This window comes from Nestor notabilis, unplaced genomic scaffold, assembly GCF_000696875.1.
Source record: "Nestor notabilis isolate BGI_N333 unplaced genomic scaffold, ASM69687v1 scaffold8234, whole genome shotgun sequence".
NCBI classification, from domain to species: domain Eukaryota; kingdom Metazoa; phylum Chordata; class Aves; order Psittaciformes; family Psittacidae; genus Nestor; species Nestor notabilis.
In genome coordinates this window covers 1-10565 of record NW_009925204.1, presented here as the reverse complement: position 1 = coordinate 10565, position 10565 = coordinate 1, and the positions used below count along the sequence as shown (strand labels likewise).

General features: G+C 40.5%; 1 protein-coding gene across 1 annotated transcript; it reads right to left on the bottom strand.

The window, feature by feature from the left end:
• Nucleotides 1-237: 237 nt before the first annotated feature.
• Nucleotides 238-10492, bottom strand: SMU1 (smu-1 suppressor of mec-8 and unc-52 homolog (C. elegans)). Its single transcript, XM_010012946.1, has 11 exons — nucleotides 10282-10492; nucleotides 10022-10174; nucleotides 9377-9487; nucleotides 7799-7927; nucleotides 6885-7004; nucleotides 6369-6485; nucleotides 6043-6170; nucleotides 3657-3783; nucleotides 2170-2337; nucleotides 1722-1874; nucleotides 238-639 (listed from the first exon to the last, which is right to left on the bottom strand). The coding sequence occupies exons 1-11, from the start codon at nucleotides 10474-10476 to the stop codon at nucleotides 541-543; spliced, it is 1500 nt and encodes a 499-aa protein (XP_010011248.1). The 5' UTR covers nucleotides 10477-10492; the 3' UTR covers nucleotides 238-540.
• Between the last annotated feature and the right edge of the window lie 73 nt (nucleotides 10493-10565).

Sequence of the window (10565 nt, the reverse complement as noted above, 5' to 3'; positions counted from 1 at the left end):
CCCACTGGACTAGAAAAGCCTCTGCCTTCAAGCTAAGGATAGAGTAGCATTCCAGGAAAACTGTGCCTCTCTTGCAGTGGAGAAGAGAGCGTTTCCCCATTCCATGTAATTCATTTAACTTAATTAAATTTGAAAACACCAGAAATCTCTAAAAAAAAAAAAAAAAAAAAAAAAAAAAAAAAGAAGTATTTTACTGTATTCTAGGAAGTCAGCAACCACTTATTTTTAAGTGTATATAGTTCCTAGCTCATTCAATTATAAACACTGTAGGAAGAGTACAGACTTCAGGAGACAGAAAAAACACTCACTGAAGTTGCTTCGGCTACTCTGGTAAAAATAAAAAGTATCTGAAATTAACTGATGCTATATTTAAGCATCAATCTACCTAAATTTAGACCAAGAAGTAAAAACGTCATTCTCTGGAAAACTGAACTGAAAATGGAGCAAATATCACACTCTGTGCATTAAGACCTTGTTAAAGCACAAACACCAATAACCTGCAATTAACAGGTACACTTAATAGCTTGTTGCAAAATCAAGCTATGGCTTCCAGAGCTTGAGGAGGCCATCTTCACTGTAAGTAGCAATCAGGTTCTGGTGGGGGTGGTGAGCAATGCCAATGACATCTTTTTCATGAACCTGGAGAATAAGCAGAAAGATGCATCAGGAGATTCTTCTTTTAGTAAATATTCTCTTCAAACAAGAACTAGAGAAAAGCTGGTCTGAGGTTTAACATGCTTTATGCATACAGCAAAAGCAGAGGAACGTATCTTCCCTCCTTCTCCCCTCTGGCATACCCAACAGCTTTAAATATTGACAGCTTGGTCAGGTTATTCATCAGACAGAGCCCAGGTCAAGACATACTCTATTTCAAGTTGTGAACAATTCACTCTTGGCTTTGTGGATAAGTATTTTCATAACTTTTTTAATTAAAATGGTTCTAAAAAGAGACACTGCCCTGGGTTCAGCTGTAACAGTTATTTTTGTCCTTCCTAGTAGCTGGCACAGGGCTGTGATTTGGCTTCCATCTGGGAACAATGATGATAACACACGGATGTTTTGGCTGTTGCTAAGTAATATTTACTCTGACCAAAGACCTTTCAGTCTCACGCTCTGCCAGGGAGGAGGAGCACATGAAGCCGGAGGAAGCAGAGACAGGACACCTGACCCAAACTGGCCAAAGGGCTATTCCATACCACAGCACGTCATGCCCAGTATAGAAACTGGGGGGAGTTACCCGGAAGGCCCAGATTGCTGCTCGGATCTGGGTCTTGGTTGGCAGTTGGTGAGCAATTGTATTGTGCATCACTGCTGGTTATCAAGAATTTTTACCTTTCCCTTTTTAGTTTTATATTCTCTCCCCTTCTTACTTCCCTTACAAGTAGCAGTAGTAGTTTTATATTATAGTTTAGTTACTGGACTGTTCTTATCTCAACCCGTGGGATTTACATTCTTTCAATACTCTTCCCCATCCCACTGAGGGAGGAGGAGTGGAGAGGGGTGCGAATGAGCGGCTGCGTGGTGCTGAGTTACCGACTGGGCTTAAAGCATGACAACGTTCTACAGCCAAGTGTTCTAGAATGCATTTGTTACCAATCATGGCTGCTAGAAGTGAAAGATTTCTCGGTACGAGACTTCTCCTTACAGACTTGTAACAGCATAAGCATTTAAAGCATCCTTGTGTTTAGAAACTCCACAAAACCTCAAAGTTAAGAACTTACAGTCAGAGTTCTCTCCAGCTTGCCGGTCACTGTGCTAAAGCAATAGAGCACAAAGTCTTCACCAACACAGTAGATCCATTCACCACGAGGTGAAAGTGCACAGCAGACAAAGTCACCACCTTCTCTCTTACCAGAGCTAAAGCTTCTTACGATCTGTAATGACACCCCCCCAAAAATATTTGACAGGATTAAGCTACAGCACCTCATTACTATGTTCAGGACAAAAACATTTATGCAGTACTAGGCCTGTTTAGAACACAGTATCTTTCCACAACTACATTTGCTTTCTGCAGGTCAAGCTGTTTTATAATCTGGGTACGGAACAGTTCTTATGAAAGCAAATGAAGAAATGGGGTTTAACCCAAGGCTAGGTTATTAACTAGGTTTTGGGCATTCTCAAAAGAAGTGAGACAGAGAGACTTGAAAGGTCACTATTAACATCACATACTTGTCCTTGCATATTCATAATGACGACTGTATTTGATCTGTTGCAAACAACGAAGTGTTCTGGGTTTTTAGGGAGCAGAATGACACTATTCACAGTAATGTCTGTCCCAGCAGTGCTGCCAAGAGATTTGAAGGTGTTGGAGCATTCTGTCGTCTTCACATTCCAAACCTAGTACAAGAAAGATATCCAAAACCAATTAACTTTAATAAGAACAAACAAACAAACAAGAAAAAAAAAAAAAAAAAAAAAAGCCCTGATTCAGGATTCAGACTTTTTAAGGCTCCTGAATGGAAATCTGAATTCCAAAAATTGTAGTTTAAAGCAGATAAAAACCCACCAAACAATAAGTTATCATATCTATTTTGAAGCATGGACACCACGAACAAGTTCACTGCCACTGAACTGAAAGTTAATTTCCATTACCCAAATTCAGCCTGGCTCCCTTTCGTTAAGCATATTCCCTAAGGGGTGAGTCCAGACTTGCTTTCTTATTTTAACTGGTATCTGTGAATATATGTGCAGTCTCTGCACATGCAATTTGCCTTACACAAGACAGACACAAGAACTGCAGGAAAAAAAGCAAGCCTCACTGATATCAGTGGGAGAGACATCCCAGATTCCAGCTGCTTCAGGCCCAGCACCAGGCTGTTCTAGCTGTTTAGAAACAGGAAATGCAGCTGCTTGTTCAATATTTAAAATAAAACGTAACTCATCATCTGTGGAATATTTTTGCTATTTACATCCTAGTACAGTCAAAATGAAAGGTAACAACCTCTTATTCTACTCCCATGATTGAGGCAGTCTAGCAAGAGAGTGCAAGTTTTAAGTAACACCCCATTCACTACAATCAAGATCTATCATATTCTCGTAGGCCAAATCTATAAACCACATACGTTCACCCATCCCCTCCATGCACTACATCGATGCCCTACTTAACGTGGCTACTTCTGTATTAATTTATTTTTTCATTATAAGTCAGTAATGCCCTGTACACAATAATGTTTTACTCCTCTTTAACTACTACACACTGGGTAGTTCCACTCTTTGCTGAGTCTAGAAGCCACTCCCACAGTCAGTTTTATTAATGCTAGATTACCTAGCTTACACAGCAAGGGACACCAAGAAATAAATGCGTCCAACACAGTAAGCAGAAAATGCCGTTATTTCAGACCAAGGAATCCCCACATTCTAGGATGATAGATGTCAAATCTATTTCTAGAATAAAGCAGGAACAGGCAGATAAGGACTGCACTTAGGTCCCCCTTTCATAAATACAGCAGAAAGACTCTACAGCAGTCTGTGAACACAGTATGAAACTTTATCTGTTCTGATTTACAGCCATCAAAAGCAAAGGTCACAAACAGAAAGACTTATTACTGCAGATAACCCAAAGTCCTTCTCCAATGACTGCAACAGTCAAACAAGCTGCAACATGCAAAAAGTCTGAATATGTTATTTATAGAAAGGGTAAATAAATGTTATCTTACCTTCACTGTGCCATCAGAGGATGCACTAATAATATAATGGCCATCCTGGGTAAAAGTAGCTTCATTGACGAAGGAAGAATGACCACGGAATTCCTTTAAAGTTTTCCCAGATTTTAAACCATGAATCCTGTCACAAAGAAAGGTCAAACTGAGTGAGCACCTGAGGGAGTGTGAACAACCCTTTTGCTTCACTGTACTTTACTTCTGAGATAGGTAACAATAAAAAGCGCTAAAAATCCAGAAGCTGTCTTTATCACAAGCCCCTTTCAAAGCTATTTCGTATTCCCACAAAAAGCTTAGGAAAGTACCATCGACCTTCAGCCTGAAGGACCTGTATGTAATATACACTGCACATATTAGGTAACAGGACTATTTAAGGGGAAACTATGAAGCTGACACGAAGAATTACAGAATTAAGTTTGGAAGTCACTAGTCTAACCAAGGTCAGTTTGCTCAGCGCCTTGACCAAGCCCTGTCCAGTTAAGACAAATTGTCTCCTTGGACCCAGCCAGACTTTCTCTCTTTTGCAAGCTGTTGCCATTGCCTCTTACTGTGCAACTCTTCAGAATTTGCTCAGCCACCTAAAATGAAATTATAGAGGCAATCTGTATCAGCCTTAAATTGTACTACCTACTGGCTACAGGAATATAGTTTTCAAGCAAAGTCTGAAGCCTTGAGAATGAAATTACTTATTCCATTTTAAGTTTGATGTTCTTGATTCAACATCTTAACTTACAATTTCAGTTAAAATCCTTACGTTATAAATCATATGTATCAGGATTTCAGCTGATTAACATCTCTTAATAAGATGTTTCATAATGCCAGTGCAGTTGCCTCCAGACCCATGTGTCTCTTCATCTACAGCAGTATTACTGGGCAACACTGGGTTTTACAGGAGCCTAATGCCATTGAACGTATTACACAATCCCATTCAGTTGAACATAAAATGTATATAGTCATCAAGCACTGGATCAATCCGATTCACAATCTAAACCCCATATCCTGCAACTCAATTTTGGAAGACAGATGAGGAAGTTTGAACGCTTGACAAACTGGACAGATGGACTGAAAGCAGCTCCACAATGCTGAGAGCAGATTACTGCAGAACCATCTCAGACATCAGAATCAACGGGGGCTGACCAGCCACAGAGGAGGTCTGCAGGAAAGGACCCGGCAGGCCTTAGGGAAACCAAAGAGAAAGCCAGGCAGCGTGCTGTGGCACTGAGGAAACAAAACAGATGCACTAGGAGAGGCAGAGTCTGTAGATCAAGGTTCCCCCCTACTTGGCAGAAGTGTAGTCACCTTGGGAGGACTGTGTCCAGTTTTGGGTCCCCACTAACGGGTCACTAAAATGGCCGGAGAACAGCACCACAGAACAGTGAGGAGAGGGTGAAAGGGCTAGGTGCATTCAGCCCAGAGAAATTAACATTCAGGAGCATCTAATTGCTGTCTTCCTTGTAAACAAAAAAGGTTAAACCAATTATTACTAAGTAAGTCAGAATAACACTAAAAAAGAAATGAAACCAAACCAGACAAAACTCATTTAAGCCACTTTCAACTGCAGCAAAGTGACTGCATAGCAACAGAAGAACTTTGTTGCAAACCAAATCTACCCAGCATTAAGCAAATTCCAAAGAGGTGCAGGATCAGAATTACTGCACTACACAAATGTTAAGTAATACTTTCCAGATGCTAAAAGCTGCAGGAAGAAGGGATTGATGAGGTTGCTGCCCATCTGGTAACTTAGATTAGGACAGAGTTTGAGTATTCTTGTGACTATTTGCTAGTATTAAAAGCTAGAATTAACTTTCTTGATTTTATCCACTCCACAATGATCCTTAAAAGAAAAGAAAAAGGATATTTAAGTCCTTACTAAACACCTGATAAATTTTAAGTCAGATTCTTCTTTGAGGTACACAGCTAAAGGACAAGAGGCAAATGGCAAAAGTTACAAAGGTAAAACAAACCAAGACAAACTTCTTTCCTTATGTCCAAACATGATTTTCTCCAACAGGATTGTACAGCCCTAGGACAGATGCCAGAATCAGTGGAGTCTCCATCCATGGAGATTTTGAGAACTCAGCTGGACAAGGATCTGACTGAGCAAGTTGTCCTAACTGAAAGACTAGTTGTGTTTTGAGAAGCATATTGCACTGGAGACCTCTAGAGGTATCTTCTAAATGAAGGTATTTTATAATTTATACATAGTCTGCCTTATACAGATTGCACAAGGTCAAACTTTCAAACTGTTCCTCTCCAACCCTCAGCAGTCATGCTCTCCTGTACTCTAAAACTCAGTGCAACAGGATCAAATCCCAAGTCAAATCAATACATATTCAGAAGCTTTTCTTCTGCATTGTAGGTCACGCATTTGCAGTTTATTTACCTGATTGTCTGATCAAATGAAGCACTCAGAATTTGGCTGCTGTCTTTAGAGAAGCTGAGGCACGTAACGCCTTTGCTGTGTGCTCGTTCAAATCTTCTCAGACACTGACCACTCTGAATTTTCCAAACCTGAGAGGAAACAGCAAATGAAACAGAGGTGGTTACTTTGCTATGAGATCACAGAAGCTTAAAAACATTAGAGCCAATACATATCTGTTTCTGAACTACACTAAATTTGTTTTTAGAAGGAACTGCAACACCACTGCAGCTGAAGTGCATCTTTCTGGTCATCATCCCTACCAACATATCGTAGAAAAAGACTGGTACCTTGATTTTTCCATCTTGTGCTCCAGTTGCTAGCATTTCTGTATCTCTGCTGAAGCACATGCACAGCACTGCATCATCCATCATCATAAAATTATCTTGGGCCTGGTACTTCAGATCCTACACAAAAGCAGAAGATCCACCAGTCAAAATAGAGAATTCAATTAAACATTTTAAAGCAAAGTGTAAAATTACTAAGTGTTCGAACTTCAGCTGTATTTTATAACCCATCACCAGGTAGACCTCACAGCCTTGTAATAACAGGGGAGTACTACTGTCACCATTTTAGAGGTGACAGTGATGATCCAGATCCCTCTTCCTTCGCAGAAGAAAGTTTATGACAAACTGGACAAATGAACCCATGTAAAGATTTCAGACAGGTACCTGAATCACCCAACCAAGCACCCTTTACAGATTCATAGTCCCCATGAAATGAAAACAAAGTATAAAAAACAAAGAGTAAAACCAGATGCTCTGGCCAATGAACTGTCCATGAGAATAAAATAAAGCACAATTTACCTTCCTAATCTTTCCAGTAGTGAAGTTCCACACTTCAATGAAACCATCAACAGAGCCAGTAACGAGATACTGTCCATCTGGAGAAAACCGAGCACACTCCACATGTGACTTCTGCCCGAACTGTTTCATAGAAAATAAATTAAGCCTGATAAGTAATTTTAAAACAATGACTCATTAAAAGAAAAATGTAGACTCATTTGGGTGGCAAAAATATGCTATTTTCTACAGGTATGCATTCACAAATTTAAGGTTAAGGTACTAAAAACTCTCTCAATACCAACATATGAGTGCTTCCAAAAACAAACAAACAAAGAAAACCAAACCCTTTCGTTCACTGTGAGAACTGGCAAAACTGTTACCTAACACTTCTTGCTTGAAGTTGAAAAACCTTCACAGGAGGAAGCTGCCTATTCCACATTTGGAGTACTGCAGGACTACTATGTCATTATAGCATAGTTTTTTTTTTCTCTTTTGCTATATATATAATAACATCCTTAAAAAGGAGGTACTGATCCTGTTAGTAGACCTGATATGCTTAAAACTTAAATGGTGCACAAAACCTAATATGCACCACCCACAGAAGTTTAAGACATGAGTACTGCCTTGCAGAAGTAAAGAACCACTTCTGAAAATTGAATTCTGAACTGTGAAGTGAAACAATTAAAACATGTATCTATTCACAAATAGTATGAGCACCCAACCTTGTTAAGGGACCTCACGTCAGACTTTCATGAAATGCCTCCTTATGATAGACATGAAGAAAGGGGGAAGAGGAGGAAAGGAGAGCTAGAGATTATTTACAAAGAAAGAGAACTGAAGAATTCAGAAGGTTTACTCTTATTTCCTAACACAAAGGACAGGAAAAGAATAAGCTAGAACAACATACATCAAACATAAAGCAAACACAACATCACCTTAATATGTCTGCTCAGCTGTGTGGGGAACTTTTCTTCTTCTACATCTTTCACAGCTGCTTTGCCTCTGAACAAGTCAATTGTCATACCAGGAGGAAGCAGGCCCTGATGCTGCTGCCATTTCAGTGCCTGGAGGAGTTGAAAGCAATACTGTTAGGTATCAGTAGCATATATCTTCCTCATCAAAGCTTGCTTCTAATTAACACAATACAGCAATTCCTTGTACCATTACAAATTATACACTGAACTGTTTGAGACAAATACACTGCAATTACCCGAAACAAGATTGTGCTTCCAAACTCATGATCACGAACAGTACAGAACATTATCCCCAAAGTATTTTCGGCAAGTGGGGATGACTTAGGCCCATGCCTGTCATTCTACCTTCAGTACACAGTGTACAGTATATACAGAGTGTGAGTTCTACCTTTTGTTCCTTTAAATTACCTGACCTATCATCTATTTGCCTAGAACTGCATACGTTGAAACTAGATATGGCAGATACACTTTCTAGGAAAGCACAAGTGAACTTCATTCAAAAGACAAAATCTTCTGTAATCCCTTCAGGGAGCTGCTTGTAGTCACAGAACGTGATACTTACAAAATTAAAAAATGCATAAGACTATTTGCATACAGTATCAGAGAATACATTCTAAGAATAAAAAGAGCTGCAAGAACATAAACAGTACTGCCCTAGGATCAAATATAAGTTATTTTTGTCCTTCCTAGTAGCTGGCACAGGGCTATGTTTTGGCTTCAGTCTGGGAACAAGGATGATAACACACAGATGTTTTGGTTGTTGCTAAGTAATGTTTACTTTGACCAAGGACTATTCAGTCTGTCATGCTCTTCCTCTGAGGAAAGGCACAAGAAGCCAGGAGGAAGCAGAGACAGGACACCTGACCCAAACTAGCCAAAGGGGTATTCCATACCACAGCACGTCATGCCCAGCATAGAAACTGAGGGGAGTTACCTGGAAGGCCCAGATCACTGCTTGGATTGGGCTGGGCATTGGTCAGTGGGTGGTAAGCAATTGTATTGTGCAGCACTGCTGGTTGTTGGTTTTTTTCTATCCCTTTTTATGTTTATATTCTCTCCCCTTCTTACTTCCCTTACCACTATTATTAGCAGCAGTGGTAGTTTTATATTATACTTTAGAAATTGGACTGTTCTTAACCCATGGGATTTACATTCTTTGAATTCTCCTCCCCATCCTGCAAGGATCTGGGGGGGGGAACAAGGGGAGTGAGCGAGAGGCTGTGTGCTACTGAGTTAAAGGGTGGGCTTAAACCAGGACAAGTATGTACCTTGAAAAGACACTTCTCTGCACTCAGAGTATTTATTTTATGACAAGAAATCTACTCCTGGAGTGCTGACTTTTCATAAAACCTCTAAATCCTTGCCACATGGAGAAAATATAATTTTAACTATACCCCATGTAAATGTGCAGTACATAAGCTTTACTTCCATAGAATCGGAGAATTAACTAGATAAAACTGACTGTGATCTCGCAGGCAGTTTTATGTGGCAAAGACACACGGAAACTGACATAGCTAGTAAACATTTCTGAAGAATTACCTGCCCCAGCAGTGCCATGAGACGAGAGGGAGGTACCACACTGACTTCTCCAGCTAAAGCTTGTGCAATAGCAGCTCTCCGCTTCTCTTTGCTGCTTCCATCTGGGTAAGCCTAGAGAGACATTATTTTTATAAAGTTATTAAACTATTTTCCATAACAACATTCACTGCATCAAACAGAAGCCCCTTCCACATTAATTTCCTATAAGGCCTTCAGAACAGACCTTTCCTTTTAACACCAACCCTTGAAACACTTGCAATATGTTTTCACTGCAAATTTCTGGCTGATATAATCAGTCAGAAATAGTAACTTTATTATTATACAACAATTTTATTTACAAAATGTACATTTTCTTCTGCATATATAAAGACAAGAAAAGCACAACACAGACATCATCCCATGTGACAGGACCCAGGTACAAAACCCCAAACTCCCACCTGCAGTATACTTCAAAACCACTGCCTTGTGATCAAGTGTTACAAATAATTTCCCTAACACTTCGTAAAACATGCAAAATCATGAAACTGGGAAGCTGCATGTGCTTATTCCTAGAGTGGAAAATAAAAGCTGCAGTAAGCACCTTACACTGAAGTTAGGGGTCATGCAAGAGACCAGTGTGACCTCTCTAGGGAAAGCATAACATACCTCACGAGGATCAAAGTAAGATCTGGCCAGAAGGTTTTCAAGGTGGATATACCGCTCCGGCTGAGTTTGTTTTAGCATAATCATGGGATCTGTTTGTCTCAGGAGAGATCTGGCAGCACCTAGTTCCCGGAGCTCTATCAACTCCAGCACAACCTGCATCAAGAGACAAACATCTGCATTAGTAAAGGGGAAGTGGAAAACACCAGAGAGGGACTTACACCCAGACCAGGAAACTCCATACGAAGCCTGCACTCACTCACCTGCTCATAGAGATCAATGAGGGTCTTGTCAGGCAGCTTCAGTGACTGTATGGCTTGCAGCACCGTGTCCCAGTGCCCACTGTTGATGTCTGCCACAAAGCTTTCAATACTGTCCACGGTGTTGAGGGACACAGTAGTTTCCTCCTGAAGGGTGGCAAGGGCTCGGTGCAAGCTGTTCTCCTTCAGGTACTGCATGATCAGGCGGATCACACTGCAGGGGCATGGCACAAAGTCATACACGTGGCCCCACAGCCCCTCCCCCGCCCCCAGCATGGGCCCACAGC

Coding starts and splice junctions, on each gene's coding strand:
- SMU1 (XM_010012946.1), bottom strand. CDS start 10,476: ATGCAGTACCTGAAGGAGAACAGCTTGCACCGAGCCCTTGCCACCCTT. Junction 7,005..7,798: donor AGCTGAGCAGACATATTAAG/GTGATGTTGTGT, acceptor TCTATGAAACAG/TTCGGGCAGAAGTCACATGT. Junction 1,875..2,169: donor TTATGAATATGCAAGGACAA/GTATGTGATGTT, acceptor GTGTCATTACAG/ATCGTAAGAAGCTTTAGCTC.